Source organism: Erinaceus europaeus, chromosome 8 (genome assembly GCF_950295315.1).
Source record: "Erinaceus europaeus chromosome 8, mEriEur2.1, whole genome shotgun sequence".
NCBI lineage: Eukaryota > Metazoa > Chordata > Mammalia > Eulipotyphla > Erinaceidae > Erinaceus > Erinaceus europaeus.
In genome coordinates this window covers 103,332,421-103,359,138 of record NC_080169.1, presented here as the reverse complement: position 1 = coordinate 103,359,138, position 26,718 = coordinate 103,332,421, and the positions used below count along the sequence as shown (strand labels likewise).

The following is a 26,718-nucleotide window of genomic DNA, read 5'->3' as shown; positions in this document are numbered from 1 at the left end:
AATTTGACAAGCAAGCTTGAAACCAGAGACATGAATAAGTGATCACATGCCAGATGCCACTGTCAGCTGATGCACACATCCGGGTACTACCATGTGCCTAACATTGTGCCAGCCAGCCCCTGAAATGGTCAGGCACAGCCTCCCAGCAGTGGGCTGACAAACACTGGTTGTGGTCAGACTAGAAAGAAAAATACAAAGATAGAAAATGCATTTAGGCAGTGGGCCTGGCTGCAGAGGGCAGAACCTGGTGATGGTTCTTCTTCAGAGCTTTGAGACATGTCTGCCTGTCACTGAGCAAAAATTAACTGACCAATGGATGGACATGCATAAGAGTTTATGTGTGTGTGTGGGGGGGAGGGTAGACAGATAGTGGCACTTCTGGTGGAGCTCAGACATTGCTGTACATAAGGACCTAGACTCAAATCCCTAGTCCTCCCTGCAGGGAAAAAGCTCCATGAGCAGTGAAGCAGGGATGCAGGTATTCTCTCTCTCTCTCTCTCTCTCTCTCTCTCTCTCTCTATCTTCCCCTCCCCTCTCAATTTCTTACTAGTTTGTTTTTTCAAAAGCAGGAAAAAATGCTACCAGGAGTGGTAGATTTGTCATACAGGCACCAAGACCCAGCAATAACCCTGAAGGCAATAAAAAAATAAGTTGATTTTTAAAAAAATTCAGTATGACAGAAGAGGGCATTTGAGAAAATAAGACATTTGATTGCAAGGTCGGCAGACATGGAGACATGAGGGAGGTGTCAAATGTGCCTTCTTGATCTTGGGGCTGGTGGTAGAGATTGTTGTAAATGGGTAAATCTGCTTGAATGTGGTTCTGTTATCAGAGCAAATATGCTAGAAAATAACTTGAAAAAAGCCTTTAATTTCCCCCAACATCCCCCTTTTTTATAGAAGAACACAGCTCAGCTCTGGCTTATGGTGTATGGTGGTGCCAGGGACTGAACCTCAAAGATGAATGTCTTTTGCAGGGCCATTATGCTATTTACATGACCCCCTAAGTTCCTGTCTAAACCATTCTTGAGTAGTTCTGGCCCTCAAGTTCACATGTAGGGGTCAGCTGGGATGACAAGGAGAATTTCTGTTGTATTCAAGAAACAGTGATCTTCCCACTTGCAGAAGGAAGTTTCCCAAGTGGTGAAGCAGAGCTGCAGGTGTCTCTCCCTCTCTATCTCCTCCTTCCTCTAGATTTCTATATCTATCCAATAAATAAAATGTTAAAAAAAAAAAAACTGGGCAGAGGGTAGATAGCATAATGGTTGTGCAAAGAGGCTCTCATGCCTGAGGCTCCAGCATCCCAGATTCAATCCCCCACACCAGCATAAGCCAGAACTGAACAGTGTTCTGGTAAAAAAAAAAAAAAAAAAAAAAAAAAAAAAAAACTACCTTAAAAAAGAAACAATAATCTTATCTTTTGATTTTTTTTTTTTCACTTCCAGGGTTATTGCTGGGGCTTGGTGCCAGCTCTACGAATCCACTACTCTTGGCAGCCATTTTTTTTCCATTTTATTTATTGGATAGGACAGAGAGAAAATGAAAGAAGAGGGGTAAATAGAGAGAGGGAGAGAAAGATTGACACTGGTAGACCTGCTTCACCACTTGTGAAGCAAACCCGCCTACAGTTGGGGAGCCCAGGACTCAGACCAGGATCCTTGCATGGGTCCTTGCACCTTGTACTATGATGCTTAACCTAGTGCACTATCGCCTGGCTCCCTGTTTCTTGAATTTCCGTGAACTCCTCTGTGGGAATAAGACTTCCGTGTAATCGTTTTGTGTGTCTTTGGGGCCATGGAAGTAGGTCCTGACTGACATCATTAATGTCTTGGCTATTATTTCCCTCTCCTTAAGCATGTATCCTCCTCTGACTTTGTCTGTGTACGCTGTCTGCTTCAGGTCAACACATGCAAGGTTAGGCATCAGTATTCTGCACTATGAAGCCTTCCACAAAGCCAGGACTCAATAAATATTAATGAAGATGCAGGGTCAAGATGGCCCCTACGTGAGGATTCTGTCCCAACTAAGAGAGCTGATATTTAGACCCATCATTTTCTGAATCACCTTACTAGTTTTTAAGCTGTTCCTAGTCCAGGCCATTATTTTTCAGATAATTCTCCCAAGCCAGAACAAGCCCATGGACCAGCTACCAGCTGATACCTAGGGCTGCCATGACACCATGACACGACTAGTCACAATGACACCAGCTCTGAGCCCCCAACCCAAGCTCAGCTGAAGGTGGAATGCCAGCACCTATGGTGCTGATGTGTGATAACAGAGTTATCCCTGCTGCTTCATCTCCTTTATGTTTTTAGTCTTTATTTATTTATTGGATAGAGACAGCCAGATATCAATAGGAAGTGTGAGATAGAAGGAAGAGAGACAGAGAGACGTCTGTAGCACTGCTTCACCACTTGTGAAAATTTCTCCCTGCAGGAGGGGACTGGGGACTTGATCTTGGGTCCTTGCACATTGTAACATGTGTCCTCAACTGGGTGCACTACCACCTGGCCCAGCTCCACTCTCTCCTGAAGTAGGGGGGAAAAAACCTGCAGAAGCAGAAATTTGGACCCTAGACTTTAAGAGTAAGCTTGGCTCCCACATTAATTCTTAGCTAGGCTTTTTGGAGTCACAACCTTGTCTCTGGGAGATGCTTCCACAGCTGGGACCACTCATACCCTTCTCTCCTTTACCCTCTTGCAACTAATAAAGCTCAGTGCAACTTAAATTTTTAAAAAGTTCTTAGCTAGAAGCTCTTCCAATGTGGAGTTCTGCCAGCCTTTCAGATCAGTTTTGTCCAAACACCAGCCTCTGGGTGAGGTGGAATTTAATGCTTTCCATTTATTTTTAAAAGGTTTGTTTGTTTGTTTGGATAGACACAGAGAGAAACTGAGAGTGAAAGGGAGCTAGAGAGGGAGGGGGGAAATAAAGAACCTTGCAGCACTGATTCTCAACTTGTGCAGCCTCCCCCTGCAGGTGGGGGCTAGGAGGCTAGAACCCGGGTCTTTTTGTGCACAACAGCATGTGTGCTCAACCAGATGTGCCACTGCCTGGCCCCTGATTCTTCCCATTTCTTTCCTTTTTCCTTTTAATTTTTCTACCAGGATTATTACTGAGACTGGGTTCCTGCATGACTCCACCATCATTCACACCATTTCATTTTGATAGAAGGAGGGGAGAGAGAGAGAGAGAGAGAGAGAGAGAGAGAGATCTGTAGTACTTCTCCTACTGCTTGTGAAGCTAGCCCCTGCAGATGGAGACTAGGGACTTGAATCCAAGTCCTTGCTCATAATAATATGAACATTATACAAGCGGAGTCACCATTCATCCCCTCTTTCCATCTTTTTATCATGACTCTGCAGAGCTGTGTGAGGGGCCTATAGCCTGCCTATCTAACTGACTTTGCCAGTCTTACTAGTTTCCATCCGTTTGAGTGTCAGCTTTCTTGGGGATGCAGGAATGACCCTGCCTAGACCTTTTCTCGTACCAGATGTAGAGAATCAGTATTATCAAAATATGCATCTGCATTCTTGTCACTCAATATACGTAAACCAGAAGAAAAGGTATCTAAGCCACTTGTCTTCAGCCCAAACCTTCCCACTGATATAAGCTTACTTCCACGGCCACCATATTGTCCTCGGGATAAAGCAGAGCCTCCCTCCACATCATCATTTCCTGACAGAGAGGTGCATGGGAAAGATGACCAGTTTTAATGGAGGAAAGCCAGGAGTGGACAGTGCTATCCTATGTCCTCCTTCAAGGTCTCCTGTGTCAAAAAGATGCTTTCTGAACCTGGTCATTGCTACCCAGGCAAGGAAGCAGTAATGAGCTTAGAAATGATATCTGCACATTGAGTTGGGCTTGATCTACCTCTGAAATGGTTTAAAAGTCCACTGATTGATTCAACTGATGTTTGATTGAGTTAGTTGAAATGACTGTTTCTTTATTCCTGACCAAAATTTCAACACTTCCTTTCCTAATACAGACACACACACACACACACACACACACACACACGTGCGCACACACGCAAGCACAACTTTTACTCTTTTAAATTAACCTCCTGCTCATTTAGCCTGAGTGGCTGCAATCAACCACAGATTAGTGCCACCACTGATGTTAATAATATGCTAATATTTCATTAGGCATGAGACTCCTCATGGTGGTACAGTGGTTTCCCTGTTTGATGCATTTGTCAGCTCAACTAGCAAAAGGAAGAGGGGTAGGAAACACACATGGGCAGAAAATCTGGGTGTCCGGACTTCATCATCTGGATGGCACTTCCAGAACCAACTAGCTGTGGACTAGAGCAGCTGGAGTCCTTTATCCAAGATTTTGACCCAGCTGCCCTGATCTCCCCCTGGGGCAGCTGTAGGCACCCTGATTGTCACAGCTCCCTTTTGCTGTCCCTTTCATTCCTGTTCTGGATTTCCCAAAATGAAACAAAATGCTTCTTAGCCTTCCCAGATCTCTGAGCTTCCTTCCCTAGTCCTGCACCTGCACACTCTAGCTACTTAATAAATACTTGTTGCTTGACTAACAGTCTTGAATGGGAAGTCCTCACTGTATTTATAGCATTTGTTGTCTGTACGGCCTGACGGCTGGGAGCTGCAGCAAGCAGAGAAATAGTTCACTCTGCACCGAAATAATTTAATTCAAAGACTTTCACTCAAGGTTCTAAGAGGCTAAGTAAGCACACACAAACATTGTAACTATTACCCACCATGAGAGCAGCAGTCCAAACATCAATAAAACACTAGGGTGAATGAGAAGAGGCGGAGAGATGGTGGTGGAGGGAGGATGATGAGTTATTGTTGATTGGAGGGACTGGGCTTTTCACCGTGTCTCAGTGGGCTGGGCAGAGGCCACCAGAGAGAGCAGAGCACAGCAGGTCCTTGTAGAAGCAGTTTCCTTTGGTGCTTTTTCATTATTTCCTCCATGAGAAAGAAAAGATCTATTTCCTGGTTGAGGCAACTATGAGTTGGAGGTAGGGGTCTGTGTGGAGTTGGCATGTTCTTCCCTATGTCTATGTGGGTGGCTTCCAGGAACCCTGGGCCCCTCCCACATCCAATCACCTGCATGGGAGCTTTGTAGGCATCTCCCAAGTATCCCTGTGGGACTGACTCTGTGTGTGTGTGTGTGTGTGTGTGTGTGTGTGTGTGTGTGTGTGTGTGTGTGTGTGTGTGTGTGTGTGTGTTTTGTATCCTTTGGTGACATTGCCCAGGCTTGGGTCCTGTTGTGTTCTGTACTCTAGGAGCATTCCCTGAGTGGAGTTAGTAGGCTGAAAAATGAATCACACACCTTTCTTTGTCTTAATTGAGATGAGTCCCCTCCCTATGCCCCCCCTTTTCCCTGGGCCTCATTCAGATTAGATGCTTAGCTTCTTTAAAACTCAATCTAGCAGGGGCCAAAGGCATAGCACAATGGTTATGCAACATGACTTTTTGTTGTTGTTGTTGTTGGGATAGGACAGAGAGAAATGAAGAAAGGAGGGGAGACAGAGAGGGGGAGAGAAAGACAGACACCTGCAGACCTGCTTCACAGCTTGTGAAGCGACTCCCCTGCAGGTGGGAAGCTGGGGGCTCGAACCAGCATCCTTATACCAGTCCTTGCACTTTGTACCACATGTGCTTAACCCACTGCACTACGCCTGACTCCCACAAAATGACTTTTATGCCTGGGACTCCGAAGTCTCAGGTTCAGTCCTCAGCACCACCATAAGCTAGAGCTGAATAGTACCATGGTTTCTCTCTCTCTCTCTCTCTCTCTCTCTCTCTCTCTCTCTCTCTCTTCCTCTCCCTCTCTCCTACTCTCTCTCTCTTCCTCTCCCTCTCTCCCTCTCTCCCTCTCTCCCTCTCTCCCTCTCCCTCTCTCCTTCTCTCCCTCTCTTCCTCTCTCCCTCTCTCCCTCTCTCCCTCTTTCCCTCCCCCTTCACTTCCTCCCTCCCTCTCTCTTTAATTTTTTATTTAAAATAAAAAGGAAACATTGACTAACCCATAGAAAGTGTGACCTCTGTATGGAGTCTGAATAGACTTGATGACAGCTTCCTTTGGTTGAGGTCGTGCCCTGTACATCTGTCCATTCTAGCAGCGTGGCTCTCAGAGCTTATACTGGGATGCATGCATGTCTTCTGTGATCCCCCAAGATATGTGCTACTTAGGAGACAGGGGTGCCCTAATCATGCTGACCCTCACTAGCATGGTAGCTACTATGCAGTACGTGCTCACTGGGGGAAAGAGGGAGGGGAAATAAAGAACAGGATGGGGCAGATAAAGAACTATGCTTGTGGGATCTGAAACATGTCAGCTTGGAGATGAGACATGCAGGGGCTGCTCTGCCACTGCTCAGCCCTGGTGCCCTCATTGTGTTGTGCCAGGCAGGAAGGGACACAATGGAAGGCAGGGAGGCAGGTGCAAGCCTGGGCAAGTCTTCCAAATGTCTGGTCATCCAGCATCCAGGTCAGACCCTGCATGGTCTTGAACAGCTCATGGTGCCCAAAGCCTTGTGCTAAGGGAGGATGGCAAGCCTGAACTGGGCACCAGTCCTGACTCCTCCAGGGTCCTAGAAGCATTTTGTTTCTGGACAGCCTGTGTAATCTTGGGGGTCCACGGTTTTCTGGTATTTTCATTGATAGCATTAGAAAGACTGTCAAAGTCATCTCCTCTTCCTCTTGCTCATCCTCCTCCTCTTCCCCCTCCTCCTCTTCTTCCATCTCCTCCTCCTGTTCCTTCTCCTTTTCCTCCTCCTTCTGCAGAGTTGGGGCATTCATATGTATGCGATTTCACCACTCCCAGGTCACCTTTTTAATTCTGACAGCTAGAGAGAGGGAGAGATGAGCAGAGGGAGAGAGAATCAAAGGGACAGCTTGAGCAGAACACCAGAGTTTCTTGTGGTTCTGTGACTCCCCTGTGTGACTTCAGGGCTCACACCTGGGCCTACGCATGGTAAGGAACACACCTTTCCCAGCAAGCTCTCTCTCAACCCAAGGAGACTCCAAGAATGATCAGTTTCCATGATCTGTTCGGTGGTGCAGCACACAGAATGCCTGAGCTGCCAACACGAGGTCCCAAGTTCTATCCCCAGCATTGCATATGCCAGAGTGATGTTTTGGCATTCTCTCTCTTCCTCTCCCCCCTCACCAAAGAAATAAGACTTTAAATACAAAGAAATAACAACTATTTTTCATCCTTCTCTCTTTTCTCCAGAAAACTTTCTGTACTGAGCATTAGGCTGCCAGGCCACCAGTCCCCACCCTCCTCCCCTGACCTCCTGCCTTTCTTTCTTTTTTTATTGTCTATTAATTATTTAATAATGATTAACAAGATTATAAAATAACCAGGGTACAGTTCTACACAGTTCCCACCACCAGAGTTCCATACCCCAGCCCCTCCATCGGAAGCTCCCCTATTTTTTATCCCTCTGGGAGTATGGATCAAAATTCTTTATGGAGAAGGTGGGAGGTCTGGCTTCTGTAATTGCCTCTCCACTGGACATGAGTGTTGACAGGTTAATCCATACTCCCAGCCTGTTTCTATCTTTCCCTAGTGGGACAGGGCTCCAGAGGAATGAGGTTCCAGGATACCTTGGTGAGGTCCTCAGCCCAGGGAAGTCAGAATGGCATCATAGTAGCATCTGCAATTCAGTGGCTGAAATTCCTGCCTCTTTCTAATCTTCCTCACAGCCTGCCCTTGCGGTTTTGGGTCAACATGATCAAGAATCCCCAGTTTGTGTTCGATATCCACAAGAGCAGCATCACGGACGCCTGCCTGTCAGTGGTGGCGCAGACCTTCATGGATTCCTGCTCCACATCGGAGCACCGACTGGGCAAGGACTCACCCTCCAACAAGCTGCTCTATGCCAAGGACATCCCCAGCTACAAGAGCTGGGTGGAGAGGTGAGTAGGGGGTGTGGGGGTGCTTCTCACTTTCATTGATCACTTCATTTGATGAAGTGTATGTGTGTGTGTGAGGAGGGGCTGGGGGTTCTCCCACCTCCAGTATGGGCTGGCTCTTGTGACAGAAGTGACTGACAGGTCCCTCACAAAGACTGGCCTTACTGTTGCACCCCTCCCCTACATCCTGGGAGCCCAGGACTGCCAATGGGCACAGGGACTGGGACTCTGGGCTGGGCTGGGCAGCTCCCTTTCCCAAAGCCTCAGATCTGGGTGGCTGAAATGCCTTCTGAGCATATGATGGGAATGGAACTCCCTATTCTAATTCCCTCAGAAGCAAAACCAGACATACTAGCATTCCTGGGATGCTGCTGAATGTGGAAGCACACAGGCCTTGCACGCACAGTGTCCAGAATTCAATCCCAGCAGACATATGCCAGAACGGAGCAGTCACCTTATCTTTTTGTCTCTGTCTCTATCTCTCATAAAGGAGGGGTCAGATTGAGCTCACTCAATAGAGTACACACTTTCCTATGTTCCAGGCCTTTGGGTTCAAACACACACACCACATGGGAGCACCATAGTTGGCACAAAAGAACTTCCCTAAGAGGGGGAGTGGTGCTTGCTGCTCTCTCCTCTCTCTGTCTCTCTCCATGAGGCAGAGTGAAAAGGGGCCAGGGAGGTCCTTCAGCAGTGCCACACATGCAGGGGGCCCAAAGTTTGCATCTCAGCACTGTGGCGCTGGGTCCCATGCAAAACTAACTCAAGGGAAAGACCTGGGCTGATTTGCTGAGCCAAGCACCAGAGCTAAGGAAGCAGGTGAAGCTTCATGACTGCATTCCCCTCAGAGATCTCAATAGTTAAAAGGGGAAACAGATAGTCTTCCCACTCTGGACCTGCAAGGGTACAGAGCTGTGTTCACAGAGTGGCTCAGTAGAGGGTGAGTTCAATGACCAAGATAAAACCTGATCCCCGAACTCAGCTTCCTTCTAGACCTCTTTAATTTTTTCTTTCTTTTCTTAAATTTTATTAGTGATATAATATTTATTTACAAAATTACATGTCAACTCCACTTCATTCCCACCACAAGGGTTCTGAACCCCCCACTGCAAGACACCACATGGCCCAGCCATCCTCTTTACAACTGTCTGTCTACATTCATATATAATTTCCCCCTTTTTCTTCCTGATTCAATCCACTCTTCCTCTGCAAGCCATTCATAACAATATTACTACCTCCATGTGTCCCTCTCTCCTCCTCCTGCTCTCTCTCTCTCTCTCTCTCTCTCTGGGTGCTGTTGGAGCTGGAGTTCAGAGCCCTCTTATCTTCCTCCTATCACTTCTCCCCCACTGGGAGTATGGATCACGGTTGTTTTGGAGGTACAGAAGGTAGGAGTTCTAGCTTCTGTAATTGCTTCTCCACTGGACGTGGGCGTTGGCAAGTCGATCCATACTCCCAGACTGTTTCTGTCCTTCCCCAGTGGGCCAGAACGCTGGAGAGGTGAGGTTCCAGGACACACTGGTGATTTGGTGTCTGAGGCTGTAGATCTTTGAGCTGTATATTATGGGTCCAATTTAGTCTATTGTTGTATTCAGTCATTGTTTTGGGGAAAGCACCAATACCAATCTGATCATGGCTATTCTATAAACCACACCTCCCAGAAGTCCCCTAGATTTCTTTTCTTCTTTCCACTGTACAACAGGCTTGGAAACCACCCTGCCCCCCAACTTCCACCAGGATAATCAGTAACTTTCATAATTGCCCATCTATAACAAGGGGAGAGGGAGATAGTGACAGAGACACCCACAGCCCTGCATCACCACTCCTGAAGCTTCTCCTTTTTTTTTTCTTTTAAATTATCTTTATTAGATAGAGAAAGCCAGAAATCAAGAGGGAAGGGGGAGACTGAAGGAAGAGAGACAGAGAGACAACTGCAGAATTTCTTCCCCATTCACAAAGCTTTCCCCCTACAGGTGGAGACTGGGGGTGTGAATCCAGGTCCTTGTACATGGTAATGTGCATACTTAAGCAGGCACACCCACCAACCAGTCCCAAAGGAATCAGTTTGCCCAAGGAAAAGAAGGGATGTCCAACCTCCATCATTCATCCTAACACTTCCCTTCTTTTGCACTTGAGGAATTAAATGGGCAGGGCTGAGGTCCTCGGAACCATTGCAGTCACAGAGATATCTGCTTGAAAGTGGCATTTGGTTCCTTTTTCCCTATTATCTCACCTTCTCCCCATCCCCTCCCCACTGTTGTTTTTGGAGGCTTCCAGGCAGCCGTGGGCACCAGAGAGCTCACTCTTTTGTCCCCACGTCTGATAAATCTGTGTCACAGACAGAGGCCATCACGTGCCTGCAGCCAACAGAGTCTCACCCTCTGACAATAGCATCGCCAGGAGCAAGCCCTCCAATGTGTTCAGTTGGCTCTTCTGCAAAGAGAGAGGGGCAAGAGTTAGCAGCTGGGCCCTGGCCTTCCTGCTGGGCCCCAGTGTTCTAGTCATGGACCTCAGGCAGGGAGGGAGTAGGGAGGGAGGAACCGAGGAGGGAGGTCAAGGACTGGGAGCATTCAGGAAGCACTTGCCCAGAGAACACTTCCCAGGCACATGCCTGTCAGTGAGAGGTGAGGAGACTGCTTGTGCCAGGCTAGTGGTGTGTCCTGTTACCTGCTGGTGTGTGACACATGCTTTGTGTCATGCAGCTACTAGCAGTCACCAGGAGCCCTCCTCTGTGGGGTTCTTCTGAGTAGCAGTTTGATGGCTTCTGTTTATTTTAACCATTTTATTGGGGGTGGGGTTAATGGTTTCCAGTACAGCTGTTGACACATGGGTACAATTTCCCATTTCAGCACAGTAAGTGTCTGCACACTCTCAGCCCCAACTTAGAGTCTTTCCCACCATCAGGCATCAGGACCCCAAAGATACCCCCCTCCACCCTAGTCTCCTTCCAGGAGCCCTTTGCTGTGGTGCAACAACACACCACACCCAATTTAAGCATTACTTTGTATTTCCCCCTTTGTGTTCTTTTTTTTCCTTTCCTAAAATTCACCAAATCATGTTAAATAAGGTAAGCCCAAAGAGAAGGATGTTGTCTGTGTTTTACTCCACCAGTATTTTTTTTAGCAATTAATGCATGCTCTAGAAAGGTTTTTTTTTTTCCCTCTCTTTCTGCTCTTTCTATGATAAAGGTCAAGGTCAAAGATGGAGGGATGGACAAAGAGCAGGGGATGTTCTGGACTGGCTGGGATCCAAGTCCAGAGGGCTTCTCAGTGGTGGTGGTGGTGGTGATAGTGGTGCTGGTTCTGAAGATAATAGTTCCACTCTCACTCCACAAGGAGGTTGGCATGGGAGTTGTCTGATGCTAGAAAATGAAGTGCCATCGGAATGGGGTTCTTGGGAGCATCAGAATTCACAGTGCACCTAATTTCTCCACCTTGCTCCTTGAACCCAAGGGAGCCTCCACCCCATGGAGCAGGGTTCCCCCCTTTCGAACTGACTGACTAGCTAATGGGGACATGTAGTGACAGCACAAGGCCTGCACTGCCCTTCAGTGAAGCCAGCCCAGCACAGGGCTGGGGGAGGACTTCCAGCCCCCCAGAAGGAAGCTGGGGCTGTCCTGGCTGAGGTGATTTATCTCAGAGACAGAAGGCATGTGGGCTCAGGAAGTCTCTCACACTCTGTTGGTTAATGAACCTAGAGGATTCTGTCACATCTCTGCGGGCTAGACAATCTCCTCCCCACCACCCTCTCTCTAATACTGAGACCCACCTTCCCTCACATCACCTCACCCTGCCTCCCATCTTCTCTCCTCTCACTCTCTATCCCACTCTCCTGCCCCTCCTCCCTCCCATCCTGTCACCCATTTCCCTTCCATCCTCCCTCTTTTTAAAAAAAATTATTTTGGACTTAATGCATGATTATAGTTCAGTTGTTGGTACATGGATACAATATCTCATCTCCCCATGACAGGTGTCTGTAAAGCGCATAACCCCAACCTTGGTGGTTTCCCACCATCCTGCACCAGATACCCAAGATATCCAAGATACCCCTTCCAGACCCTCCCTTCCCTCCTCCATGTCTAGAGTCTCGTGTTTAGGCAGAATGCTCCAAGCCCAGTGCAAGTCTCCCTTTGTTGCCCCCTTCTGTCCTTTATTCCTTTCTTTCTTTCTTTCTTTCTTTCTTTCTTTCTTTCTTTCTCTCTCTCTCTCTCTTTCTTTCTTTTTTTTCCTCCAAGGTTATTGCTGGAACTAGGTGCCAGCACTGCGAATCCACTGCTCCTGGAGGCTATTTTCCCCCATTTTTGTTGCCCTTGTTGCTCTTGTTGTTATTGTTATTGTTGTTATTGATGCCATTGTTATTGGATAGGACTGAGAGAAATAGAGAGAAAAAGGGAAGACAGAGACGGGGAGAGAAAGACAGACACCTGCTGACCTGCTTCACTGCCTGTGAAGCAACCCCCATGCAGGTGGGGAGCCTGAGGCTTGAACTGGGATCCTTATGTCAGTCCTTGTGCTTTGCGCCACCTGTGCTTAACCCGCTGTGCTACTGCCCGACCCCCTTTGTCCTTGTTTCTTAAATCCCACCTGTGAGTGAGATCACCCATTATCCATTCTTCTCTTTTTTGGCTTGTTTCACTTAATATGACTCCTTCAAGTTCCATCAAAGATGAAGACAAAGAGATGATACCATCATTTTTAACAGCTGAGTAGTATTCCACTGAATATATGCTAATTTTCCATCCCACTCTCCTTCCGATCCTCTGCTCATCCTCCATGCCATTCACCATATCCTCTTACCACAGCATCCCATTTCCCTTCCACACTCACTCCCACCTTCTACCCAGTCCTCCCACCCATTCTTCATTACTTCCTCTCCCTTTCTCTCATTCTTCCTTACATCCACCCCCCCTCCTTTTACCATCTTTTATCTCCCTTTCTGATCTGTCTGTCACATCTCTTTCTTTCTTTCATCTTTCCATCCTATTCCTGCTCCCAAAGACTTTGTCATGCTAGATGTTGGGAGGTCACAGTAAGTTCACAGTTTTCCTTGGAAACCATGTGTGTGGGCTTTTGTCTGTGTCCTTATTTAGAATATGAGAAAGAGGAGAAAGAGAGATATAGAGAAAGAGAGAGAGAGACAGAGAGAGAAAAGGAGAGAGAGAGAGAGAAAGAGAGAGAGAGAGAGAAAAGGAGAGGAGAGGAGAGGAGAGGAGAAAAGAGGGAAGAATCTTTTGTTCCCAGTGTCATTCCAGCCCTACACTCATCTCCCAGAGCAGAACTCACCAATGTTGCCCCACAAATAGGTGTGTCTTGCTCAGTTGAAATTCCTCTCTCATACTCAAGGGCAGTGACACACCAAGAGAATTCCCAGAGTACGTGGAGACCACTTCCTGTTTTTACTCAGCAAAGCATCCAGGTCATTCTGGCAGTGACACCAGCCTGGCTTGTATGGGACATCATGGAGAGCCCAGTCATCCAGCCCTCTGGGGACAGAGCTGGTGGGCTACACAGTCCAGTCCCATCGATCACACGTGCCACCCTGTGAAATAAAAGCCTCGGAATTTTTAAATATTTAAGCATGCCTCCTAAGGAAATCATCCATCCAGAATGCAAAAGGGTGACAGGCCAAGTGGGGTGCAGTCCTAGAGATGTAGGGACACCTCATTATTTATTCATTAGTCTGTGGTTGCTGTGGCTGGATTGTGACTGGGGAAGAATGAGGTGAGATTCTTCCCTGGGGACTCTGGTGAGCAGGAGGGCACACAGCCCCTCCCCAGCCCTGGAGCCGGGCTTGTGGGACTTGGAGAATATGAGTCCAAAGAATTCATGGAGGGAGTCCCAGAAAGACATCCATGCAGAAGCATAAGAGGAAATATATGAGGGCAGGGGTGTCAGAGCAGCAGACTGCATACTTACTGAGCTCCGTGAATGAATGAGATAGGGGGTTGGTTTTCTTTCTTTTTTTAATATTTATTTATTCCCTTTTGTTGCCCTTGTTGTTTTATTGTTGTAGTTATTATTGTTGTTGTTGTTGTTGGATAGGACAGAGAGAAATGGAGAGAGGAGGGGAAGACAGAGAGGGGGAGAGAAAGATAGACACCTGCAGACCTGCTTCAACGCTTGTGAAGTGACTCCCCTGCAGGTGGGGAGCTGGAGGCTCGAACTAGGATCCTTATGCCGGTCTTTGCACTTTGTGCCACCTGTGCTTAACCCACTGCGCTACCACCCAACTTGCTGTTTTTTTTTAAACCATTTTTTATTTTTATTGAGGGAATTAACAGTTTATAGTAAATATAGCTGTTGATATATGGGTAATTTTACTCAATTTTCTGCAGAACACTCTTGTCCCCACACCCTAGGTCCTCCTCCACCATCATGCATCAGAGCAACCCACTTCCTACCACTCCCCTCCAGTCCATTACTTTGGTTCAGTACACCAAACCCAGTCTGAGATCTGCTTTGTGTTCTTATATCTCAGCTATCTATGACCGATATCATTCCATATTCATCCTTCTCTTTCTTTTTTAATTTTTATTTATAAAAGGGAAACACTGACAAGACCATAGGATAAGAGGGGTACAATTCCCACCACCAGAACTCCCTATCACATCACCTCCTCTGATAGCTTTCCTATTCTTTATCCCTCTGGTAGTAGTATGGACCCAGGGTCATTATAGGGTGCAGAAGGTGGAAGGTCTTGCTTCTGTAATTGCTTCCCCACTGAATGTGGACATTGACAAGTCGATCCATACTCCCAGCCTATCTCTCTCTTTCCCTATGTTCCCTGCACAGACAACCTCCCTAATGGTTCCTGGGACCTCACCCCTCCAGAGCACTGCCCCACTAGGGAGAGCTAGAAACAGGCTGGGGGTACAGGTAAATCTGCCAACAGTGCCTTGGTGAGGTTGTCTATGCAGGGAACACAGATACATTTTTTTTCTTTTTTTTAAAATAATATTTATTTATTTCCTTTCATTGCCCTTGTTGTTTTACTGTTGTAGTTATTATTGTTGTCATTGTTATTAGATAGGACAGAGAGAAATGGAGAGAAGAGGGGAAGACAGAGAAGGGGAGAGAAAGATAGACACCTGTGGACCTGCTTCACTGCCTGTGAAGTGACTCCCCTGCAGGTAGAGAGCCAGGGGCTCAAACTGGGATCCTTACATCGGTCCTTGTGCTTTGCGCCACTTGCGCTTAACCCGCTGCACTACCGCCCAACTCCCACAGATGCATTTTCTAAAGATTCTCTTCAGTGCATTGCACTGGGGTGTTAGTGCCTTGCTATGGGACCAGGAGTGAGAAAAGATGGAGAGATGGCTATGTACTGTTTTGGACATGGTGTTGTCCCTGACTTGAGCTTCTGTGTCCTTTGGGGACCTGGAGATAGGAGCAGTAGGAGGTGGTATTTACAAAAAGTCACATACTGCGAGAAGTGTCCCAGGGTAGGGAACAGATAAGGCAGTGTCTTTGCTTCTGAGGACAGTCTTCTTTGACCAGTGAGAACCTGAGCTCTCCAACCTGGCCTGTCACCCTGACTCTCTGTGGGTAACAGAGCATAACTATTTGGAGGAGGTTCCAATCTGTCATGTTAGCAGGACTGAGTCTGACTGTTGGATGCAGAAGAGAAGTGAATGAGGTCACTTATTCACAATTTTCACCCATACAACCACTGAGGCAGAACCCTTGACTTGGCAAACATATATCATTCGATGGGTTTGGAGCCCAGGAGGGGGCAGCTATACAAACCTAGGTATATGGCAGGGCTTTGAGGCCCACTGAGATCCCTGGGTCTTTGCTGTAAAATGGAACATTAGAATGTATTGGGTTCTAGAAATCGAGGCAATAAATCTAACCTTTCTGGAATTTTCATACCTGGAGTGTTCTGGGATTTCCCAGAACCTTAATGTACCCAGGCAGTGTAAGGGTGGCTCTGCTGAAATTGAACAAAGAAGCCCAAATAAAACAGGACAAGGATTAGAGGGCCATGGAGCTCTGGAGGTATAAGGACAACCCCATACTGAGAATGGTTCATGAAGGGTCCAGGTAGAAGGACAGGCATTGTGGCTGGGCTCAGAACAAGGGGACTTAGTGAATGTGGCATGCCAATTGGCCTGGGCACTGCCCAAGGGGCAGATTGTGCTGCCTTTCCCTTGCCATTCCTCATGGCTGCAATAGGACAGCTTTACCAGCCTGTCACTCAGCTCCTGGGTCCTGAAGGGTAAGGTAGAGGTAGGGGAGTGTACCTGATGGTGACGGATGCAGTGTGAGAGAGTAGACAGACCAGGCTGGTACTTCAGGGCCTGAGAATACCCCTTCTCTCTCCTGATGAAGCCTCGAGGACTGGGAGACCCCAGGGCCAGTCATCATTGACTGCACTCACACAGGTAAAAGCCAGTGACCTAAAACTTTGTGTGCCCAGATGCCTCACTTGCTACACCTTGGACTCCTCTTTGGTGGCTGGCCTACCTCTGTCCTTGGGCTCTATGCTCCTGGACCTGTTTCCCCAGCCTTAACCATCTTAATCATCTAATGTGGCCTGAACTGGGAACCTAGGAAGCCTTTAGTTGTGTACCCAAGTCTGATGCTTCCTGGCCTTTGCAGGTGCCTGGTCTCTTAGGAAGCCCATAGCCAGAAGGCACCTGTGAGTTGGATTGTCTTGGGGCCACTGGGCTCTTAGGTGCCTCATTAGGAAGCCATGCCATGCCCTCTGGCAGGGGAGTTGAGGTTTGCTGCATAAAATGTCAAATTACAGAAATTAAAAATGTAAATGCTGGCATCTAATTAACCAGTTCACAGCAGTGCACAGCTGCAAGTGACAGTGACTGATTACCTTCTACCAGCCTCTCTCCCCAGCAGTCCCCAGCCCCCCATGGACTCCCAGATAACCCTCCATCCCCTCCCCCAGAGGGGAGACCACTGGGACAGAGCCACTGCTTCAATAAATCTTCCTTCCCAAGTGGAGAGGACTTCTTCCATCTGTAGGAGAGAAACAAAATGGTAGATAGATAGATAGATAGATAGACAGACAGACAGACAGACAGACAGACAGACAGACAGACAGATAATAGGTAATAGCAAGAGAGAAAGAGAGAATTTGATGATGATGGATAAGGTTGGGAGAGACTAGCAGACCAAAGTGGGACTTCTGAGACTCTGAGAAGGATGGAGGGAAGGAGAGAAAGAAAGAGACAGAGAGATAGACACACACACACAGAGAGAGAGAGAGAGAGAGAGAGAGAGAGAGAGAGAGAACCAGAACACTGCTCATCTCAGGCATATAGTGGTTGAAACTGGGACTGTGGAGCCACATGCTGTGAAGTCTTTTGCGTAACCATTATATTGACTTCCCAACTCTCTTGTAGGATTCTTTGAGTAAAGTTTATATAGGACACAGGCTCCCCCTAGTCCCTGGTTGTGCCCCATTCCATCCTGTGACAATGCCTTAGTGACCCCAATTCTTTCAGCATCCAGAGTTACAAAGATCCCCACCCACCCAGGGAGACAGTGACCATGGCCTCCAAGAGCCCACAAGGGCCCACCTGCCCAGAGCCAGAAGTAGGAGTGTCCCTTTCTTGTACTCTGAATGCATTGCTCCAAAGTCTTCCTTCCTTGCACCTGTGCCCTGGCAGGTACTACTCAGATATCGGGAAGATGCCGGCCATCAGCGACCAGGACATGAACGCCTACCTGGCTGAGCAGTCTCGGATGCACATGAATGAGTTCAACACCATAAGCGCACTCTCTGAGATCTTCTCCTACGTGGGCAAGTACAGCGAGGAGGTGAGCCCAGCTGCATGGGGGCGGGGGGACAGAGAGCTTAGAAAGCCCTATTTGTGGTGACTTCAGTGCACAAGAACACCAACCCACAAATAACCCCTTCCCTCCCCCACTGAGGAAACTCCACCACTTGAAGCCTGGGAGTTGGGGGTATGTTTAAGGGATCAAGATGATGTTAAAAGTATTCTACCCTAGAAATGATGCTTTTAACCCTACCTTTTTTGTTATACATGCATTTATTCATTTGTTTCATATGAGATCTTCAGTTTCACATATGAAAGAGATAGAAACCAGATACCACTTTGGCACATGTGGCACTGGGATCAAAGCAGGAACCTCAGATACACAAGCCCTGTACTCTTACCAGCTGAGCTATTTCCCAACTGATTTTCCCATTAGTAGACACCTCCTTTTTTTTTTACCCTTATTATTTTATTTTCATTTTTATTTCTTCCTCCATTGTCCTTCTCTTTTATTATTAATTTTAGGTTTTCCTTTCTGGCTAAGTCCACTTTGAAGAGGCACCTGTCTTTGGTTTTTGGTTTGGTGTGGCATTGTATGATATGTTTTGCTAGGCTAGGGCATGCTTTGGTAGGGTGAGGTCAGGTTAGACAGGTAGAATAGAATAGGTTCAATATGATATGGTTTGGTGTGATAGGGTAAGGTAGAGAATATTAGAATGTGACAGGGTATAATTTTGTGGGATATGGTATGATTTCTATGGTTGGTATAATATGGTAGAGTGAATAAAATATGATTTGGGACAGTGAGGACTAAATGTAGTCATGCAGAGCATGTTATAATGTGGAAGGGTAGGGTAGGGCAGGGTTGGATAGGGTAGAATAGGATAGGGAATGCTTTGGTAGGGTAGGGTATGGTTTGGCAGAATAGGGTAGGGGGAGTAGGGTATAGTCTAGGATATTATGTTACATTGTGGTATGATAGAATATAGTTTGGTAGAGTATGGAATGGCTTGATGCAATAGTGTAGATTGGGTAGCATTGTAGACAGTAATATATATTATATTGTAGTAGGGTTTGGGGTGGTAGGAGAGAAGAAGGGAAGATAGGCTGCAATATGGTGTGTGTGATAGGGTAAGGATTGATATGGAAGTGTAGGGTAGGATATGTGATGGCCAAACATGGTTGAGTAGGATAAAGATCAGGATAGAATAGAACAGAACTGCATAGACTGGAATCAGTTGTTTCTCTGTTCCTAGTTGGAAATTTCAGTTCTAGTCATTGCCTCTATCAACCAGTCCTTCTTTTCTTCTACCCAGGGCCTCCTACATTCATTAATTCATGGACAGCCATGGGATTTTTAGTATCCATGAAACCACATTTCCCCAGTCCATGAGTATGATCCTCTACATTGAACTTGGAGTCATGCTGTTTAAAAATATTCTTCTTCTATGGTGCAGGAAATCAAAAACATGCCATTAAGCCAACTCCACATCCCACTTTTTTTTTTTAAATGAGATCAAGAGAAAACAAAGAACTGTTCCACCATCCACAGAGTTCCTTTGCTTTGCCACAGAGTTTGTTTTGCCTTTGTTACTCTTGTGTGGTAACAAAGGGCCAAGGCCATAAGCTTGCCGGGTACTCTCTGTACCACCTCTGCAGTCAGGTGCTTTGTAACCTGCAGGTCCCTGTAAACTGTCTCCTGCCCCATGTCAGCCATCTTTCATAAGTGATGGGAAGCAAAGGTTTTCTTGGATCTGATGGTGTGGGCACTTGGATACAAAATGCTGACCCCATGTCCAAGTACTCCTCCCCACCATCACCCAGGCTTCTGGCTTACCTGGCAACTCCATATATAGATCTTCATGTCCAAGCCTTCTTGAAACTTCTGGAACCTTCCCACAATGTCCATTTGGTGCCTTACTGCATTCTGGGAACACAGATCTGTCCTTACAGACTTATAACTTCCTCATGCTTGTTGTTTCTTCCACAGATCCTGGGGCCTCTGGACCACGATGACCAGTGTGGAAAGCAGAAACTGGCCTACAAACTAGAACAAGTCATAACCCTCATGAGCTTAGACAGCTGAGAACTGTCCTTCCAGGGCCACCCTGGAGGAAGGGACACACCAAGCCGTGCCTCAGTCTAGATTATCATCTTTACCAAGTGCAAGTTCCAACTGGCGCCTGCAACACCCCCCTGAGCATCTGTCTCTCTCTCCCTATCTCCCCCCCCCCTTTCTGTCTTCTCCTTCCTGGTTCCTTTCTCTCCCAGTTGCTCTGTCAATGTGATTGAACCAAGCCACCAGCCCTCCATGAGTCCAGGATAGCCATGTCAATAGTGAGAGAATGGACCAGAAAATTCTAGAGGGGCTTTCTTTCCCCATTGACCCCATGTCTCGGCAACAGGACCTAGTGATACAGGGGAGCCTTGGCTGGGAGACATTTCTGTGCTGCTACTTTATTGTCTACTTCCGGAGAGGCCCATGACCTTTGACCTGGGGAAGAGACATTGAGCTCGGTACCTGGATCACTCCATCATATTTTCATCTCCAGGGGTTCAGCCAGTGATCTGGGCCCTTTGCAACCTTGAGAAGGATGGGCACCCCTGTTCCAGGTGACTAGAGTGGAGAGTGCATGCAAGGAGTCAGAGTGGCTTCCTGGTTCTCGTCCAGTCTTCTGGGAGTTCTTCCAGAAGCCCAGCACAGTGTCACAATTGTAACACAGAAGAGGAGATAAGGAAAGAACTCCGTCTACCCTGGAAGCAGAAGTCACTGCTTTCTCTCCAACTCATATGCAGATGAGGCACCATCATGGTCATGGGTCTAGTTCATTGTCAGGTTCTTGAGTACTGTTTTAAGGAGCGTCTCTCCATCCTCCTTGTCATCACTCACCCAGGGTCAAGGTGTAACGCAGAGTGTGTCCAGGCGAGTCTACCTCCAGCTGTCTCCATGGCTCCATCCCATTACCATTCCTCGGAACGCTGTAGAAGGCATCCATGCCCCTGAGCCCCTTGCAGAATTGGCCGCCATTGTTGTGCAGTGTCTTTGTCCCTGGACCCTCCAGACATGCCTGAGCAGGAGTTCATTAGCATTTCTGCTTTCTCTTGGGTCACTTCCCTCCAACTGGCACCACTGAAGGAGACCCACTCAGGTACAGTCTCACAGGACCAGGCCAGAATGCCAGCCACATTCAGTTCCTAGCTGGCTACATTTGAGAGGGGCAGAGAAGTCAAAGTGAAGGGCCCAGGCACCGGAGAAGAGAAAAGGGGCATAAGAATGCTCTCAGTGACCCTGGATCTGTCTCTTCAACTGTCCCTCTGTCGATGGATGTGTCTTTCTAGCCAGCCAGGAGAATGTGTGTTTGGACATGGGTACTGGATAGGCAGAGGCTGTGGTGAGAGGTGGTTTGTTGGAGAAGCACAGGGACCTACCACCTGGCAGCCCTGGAGGCAGATGACCCATCACCACAGGAGACAAGAAGAACCATCTTTGAAGGCTGGGTTGGATATTCACAGCATTTTAAGCAAAGTTTCTAGAGCATCCTGTGTTTTACAGACTGCTGGCTTCTTTTGTTAGGAGTACGTGCTCATGTGAGCTCATGTGCCGCTGATGTGTGTGTGTGTGTGTGTGTGTGTGTGTGCTCGCGCTCAGAAAAAATGGCTGGTCCCATAGTGGGGAGGAGTTCAAAGTGCCTCCTTTCTCTGCTTTTGCATCTCCTTCATCTTGGGTGTCACAATGCAGTATTTCAATGCTAAATGCTGGTGGGTGTAAGGGGACATCACCTAGCCACAGGAAATCAGGGTGTTTGGTCACCTGGCCTTGACTGGAGGCTGCCAAGTAATGGTGGCCCAGAGAAGGGCATCAAGTGGTACCAATGCAGAAGAAACTCCAGTCCCTCAAATCAGGAGGAGAGAAGAGTGGGCAGCGCACACACCAAGGAAAAAATAAAAACATAACCAAAGGTTTGAGCAGGTGAAGAAGCATGGTATTTCCATTCTTGGTCATTTTCTTTCTTCCCAAGAAGCCTGAGTCCTGGGGAGGCAGGCTAAGGCAGCTGCCACCAGCTGGATTTTTTTTTGCACGTGTGAAAGGTTGGGGAGGAGATGGATGGTCCTGGATATATCAAACACAGACTTGCTGAATGGAAACTGTGTGCACCTGAGAGTGGGTTTTGGTTTATTTTTTAAGTTTTGCACAGTTAGAGGAAAATGAGCAAGCAAAAGAAAGGAAAGAAAAAGAGGAACAAACTATTCTGGCTCTGCAGAAGCTTTTATTTTTTATTGGATTATTATTATTTTATTGCTCTTTTGTCGGTACAGAACTTTGTTTCTTCTTTACCCCCCATTTCTGTTGCTTCAACAGCATCTGAGAAACATCTGGGAAGAGGAGAGGAAGGCAGAGAGGCATGACTCTGGTCTCCTCTCCCCTGGGGAAAATGTGGGGGCAGACTTTATTTTCCTGGGTGGGTAGATTTTTCCTGATACTTGCCTGGCCCACCTCTCTGGGGCCTGCCTAGGGCTAGAGGTATCACCCAGGGTCCCCCCAGAACCCCAATCCATATGACCCCTAGATATTCTCTCTCCTTACACTGTTAGTTTTTTCCCATTTCTTCCATTTCAATTTCTCAGTGCATGTGTTTTAGCATAGAGAAAAAGCAGCGTTGTCAGAAAATTGTCCTTCTCCCCCCAAAATATCTTCCTATCCCATGTCCCCTTGCCTCCCCCACCCCCAATTTCCTCCTGATAGGCCAGAGACCCCAGAGCTGCTCAGGTAAGATGGGGTCCAAGACACACCTAAAAGGGGACTTGATTGCACTGGATCCTAGAGCAGGGAGGTCCCCTCAAGGTCTCCTCTCCAGTCACTGTTAATTTCTAGGGTCACAGTTCTATTTAAGGTGGACCTTTTCCTTGGGCAGAGAGACAGGAAGACGGGACTATGCCTCCACTTTTCCTCTTTCTCCCCACCTCTGGTCATTCCTTTCCTTATGGCCAACATGTCACCAGGATGTCACATACTTAAAATAACTAACCTGTTTTATGTAGACTGCAGGCTGATGGTGTGTGTGTGTGTGTGTGTGTGTGTGTGTGTGTGTGTGTGTTTGTCAGTGGGGGGTTATGGAAGATCTTCTGGGACCTGAACTTGAACGACTAGGTAGGTTGAAGCTAAGAAAGTTGGCTATGGGATGGTCACTTCTCCCGAGGGGCACAGGTCCCTCTGGTGTGGATTTTGTCACTCTTTGCCTTTCTTTGGTGGCTATTCCATTCCATGAGGTTAGCTCAGTTACTTCCTCAGGAAAATGCTTCCTCATGCCTTCTTCACTCTTTGGAGTGTTAGAGAGAGCTGGGTTGCCCCAATGCCAAGGCATGTCTCCAAGTCAGACAAGTACAACCCAGCCAGCCTAGAACCTGGACCCCCTCTTGAGTTTGGGGGCTTTAGGGAATGAGGCCTGAGATGTGGACACAGATTTGGCTGGAGAAAGGATTTTTTTTTTTCTAGAAGACCCAAAGTTTTAGATAGAATGTGCCCAGGGAGAGGTGGAGGTGGGAGAAAACTGAAAGTTGGGGTCCCTGGTTGGGTTCCCTCAGTCCCAGCTCCTGCTTCCTAGCTCAGTTTGATGTACTGCCACAGCACCCCCACCAGCTTTCCTGTTAATACCCCCCATACCATATCTGATTTCTGAGAGTGTCTTTTGACCATGCTCCTTTCACATGTCCCTTCTGCACCCAAGCCCCTCATCCTCAGCCTCCACTTTTCTAATCTCCCTTCCTGAGTGATGGGGGTGCCCTCATCTAGCTGGGGCCCTGTGAGTCCTCCCCTTCCACCCTAGAGGACCCAAAGCAAAGGTTTTCCAAATTACCTCCACTCTGAAGATGCCAGTTCTACAGATGTTTCCAGAACACTAGTATGAGGGTAGGGAGCCCCACTTGCTTTAGAGCCTCTATTCCTGGCTTCACAAGGGTGTAACTGGCATAGTTAATCTCAAAAAATGACACAGGACAAATGTTCCTTTCTGACTAGGAGCTAAGGAGGGGTACCCCTGTGAGTTGAAGTTCCTGCCCTGCCGTAAACACATCTTTCTGGGGATTGAACTCTTCCAGGAATGGTGACTCTTGGGAGAATCCCACCCCCAACTCTGGCCTAAATGACCTCTGATGCTCCAGCCCCTACACCCAAGTCCCCAGAGAAGACCCCCACCCCATCCCAGTAGATCTTGCCTTTTTCCTGGTCTTCTTCCTGCTCTGGGTCAAGGGTCTCCCCCATACTTTCCACTTTTCCTGTCTGTACTCAGGACCAGTGACTCTTCTAGCTTCCCCCTTCCAAAAGAAACCAGAGATGAGTTGTTTAGTTAGGGTTCTGTTCCTTTGGTTTTTGGATTTTGTTTATTTGCTTACCTACTGTAGAATGTGCAGGCTTACAAAGGGGTCCTTAATGTTGAAGAGACCCCTAGTGGGGGGGGGAGGGGAGTAATGACGGTGAAAGGAAGAGACCAGAACATTCCAAAAAATTCCCAGATGTCCACACCATTCAAGGAAGCATCCTTCCAGGCTGCTAATACTCTGGGTGCTCTCCCTATGCCTTGGATAAGGAAACAGAAATGCGAGTCCCCCATTTTAGAGTGGAAAACTGAGGTACGACCACATCACAGAGAATAGAGCTCTGTGAACCTATTCTGCTCATGGTGCTCGGAGGGTTCCTGGAACCCCTGCCCCCCCCCCCACCCCATCCCATCTAGAAACCCTGTGCCCTGCTTCCTCTCTGTGAAGGAGTACACCCACAGTCATAGTTTCAGACTGTCAGAAGAGGCATTATGAAAGAAAAGAATAAAGGAACAAACATACAACTCTTGATCCCACAATACAATTATTATGTTTTATTCAGGGGAATGTTGAACTTTATAAAACATAGGGGGTTGGGGGTGGGCTGTAAAAGTACTAGGGACTCAGAGCCCCTAATTAAATCTCTTCACTGGTGGGGTGTCTACTCCCAAAGCAAAGCAGTACAAAACCCCTAAGGAATCAAAAGAACTTTTTGTGGATATGGGCAGAGACGGTGAGCCTTGCTTACCAGGAGTACTCCTCTTCCCTCCCATTCCTGCTTTCACTCCATCCAGTCATGGCTGTCCCTGGTGTTGCTGAATCCAACATGGTCCTCCAGAGCCCCCTTCCAAACCACAGGGACACTCTGTTAGGGGTTGGTCACCCTGCTAGTCAAGAGACCCCTGAGTCCCCAACCCTTTCAAATGCTGTGGCAGGAAGACAGGATCTACACAGCTCTTCTACAAGCTTCTTGATCTGGAATTGAAACTTATTCAGTGAGTGGGTATCTCTGATATTAACACTCAAGCACATTTCAGGAGGGCTCCTTCCTAAGAGTAGAATTCAGAACAGAGGATAATGTCTAAATAGTAAGGCAAGTATGGGGAGACAGCATAATGGTTCTGCAGAAGACTTTCATGCCCGAGGTTCTGAGGTCCAGATTCAATCCCCAGCACCACCATAAGTCAGAGCTGAGCAGTGCTTTGGTCTCTTTCTTTCACTGAAAAAAATTAATAAGAGCAACACAAAGGACACTGGTGAAACTGAGGCACTCTAACCAAACAGGACTGACCAGGACACAAGAGCAGGGTAGGCTCCAGGTCCTCACAGGCTCTCCCCTTTTCCTTCCCCAATATTCTCTTCCTCAGCTGGTTGGCTTCTGGAACCTTCCATTCTTACAAAAGCAAAGCTAATTTACCTCAGAGGTTTTTGTTTCCTTTCAGAAACCAGTGGCTTTGCATTAGCCCCTTTCCCTTCATCATTGCCTGTCCACTTGAGCCCTTTACTTCTGGTCATGAGTTGGCTTTGTTGTCAAGAATAGGTCCCCCACCTGCAGATACTGAGATGGGAGAGCAAGATGTGGTGCAGCTGCTGTATATTCCCTGAGATAGCTTGTAGGTACAGGCCTCTCTCTCCTCTGTCGGGGTCCCGCCAAGTCACCATAGCAACCAGCATCTCCAAGGTACCACAGGAGACAATGTTTCAATGAGCTGAGGTGGTGGGGTTAGGGCGGCAGGCCCAGCCAGATTATCTCAACTTCAGTCTCCAATACTAGAGGGAAGAAGAGAGATGATAATGGATATATAGGCAGTTTGAAAAACAGGCCAGGAACTTGGAGCCTCAGAGAGAGGTAATTGAAAGACATAAGGCAGGTCATTTCTGGTCCTGTCCCCCTCCCTTCCAGTCCCCGGCCCACCTCACCTTCCAGAAAGCTCACACCTTGAACACTGACCCTTTATTAGAACAATGCAAATCCTACCCTTAGAAAACAGTGTTATAATGAGCCTCCAAGACAGGTGGGTAAAATCTATTTCAAGGAAGAGGGTCATCTGGTTTGATTTTTTTAAAAGAATATGTTAGTGAGATTAAAGAAAAAAAAAGATTTAAACAAAGTTTTTAAAAAAGGAAACCTATGCTATTTAAATTGGAGCCCAGTTGTAACTTGGTAAAGGCAAGCTTCTGTACCTTTGTTATAATTAATTGTATACCTGTGTATGTAAATATAAGGCATTCCTATTTTGCAGTTCAGAACAAAAAAAAACCTATTTGTAATATAGAATAAAGTTTATTAAAAAATAATTAAAATGTTGTGTGAGATTTGAGTCTTTCTGTAATTGGCTGGGGTGGGAGAGAAGGCTGAGGTGTCTCTCTGGTGTAGAAAGAGAGAGATGAGCTGTCTCCAGATTCATGGCTGTGTCTTTGCTCCTCCATGGAGATCATTTTTTTTTACACCAGGTCTTGACCTTAATTACAAAGCAGGCAACTCTGGAGGTGATAGCACATCCAACTAGGAGAGTAAACAGGCCTCAAGTCCAAGCCAATGTTCCTTCACTTAGAACCACCACAGTCTCTGAACCCTTCTGAGTATGCCTACCTAAAAGCAGGAAGCCTATTTTAGGTATATTCCAAGAGGTCCATGACTTTACTAATTTTTGCCTGAGCCTGACAGCTAACATGCAGGTGGCCTAAAGGTATTGTCTGGGGGAGATGGTGTTAGAGTTGGACATAGGACTAGAAGCTGGATCACAGAAGAGAGTAGCTCCCAAATATGGAAA

General features: G+C 47.2%; 1 protein-coding gene across 1 annotated transcript in view; it reads left to right on the top strand.

Moving 5' to 3' along the window:
* LOC132539727 (plexin-A4-like) overlaps nucleotides 1-26,253 on the top strand; it is a 41,781-nt gene extending 15,528 nt beyond the window's left edge. The window contains exons 7-10 of the mRNA XM_060195665.1: nucleotides 7,681-7,893; nucleotides 17,519-17,669; nucleotides 19,620-24,834; nucleotides 25,038-26,253. Coding sequence (XP_060051648.1) covers nucleotides 7,681-7,893; nucleotides 17,519-17,669; nucleotides 19,620-19,715 — 460 coding nt within the window. The 3' untranslated portion in view covers nucleotides 19,716-24,834; nucleotides 25,038-26,253. The remainder of the gene's footprint in view (nucleotides 1-7,680; nucleotides 7,894-17,518; nucleotides 17,670-19,619; nucleotides 24,835-25,037) is intronic.
* The last annotated feature ends 465 nt before the right edge of the window (nucleotides 26,254-26,718 follow it).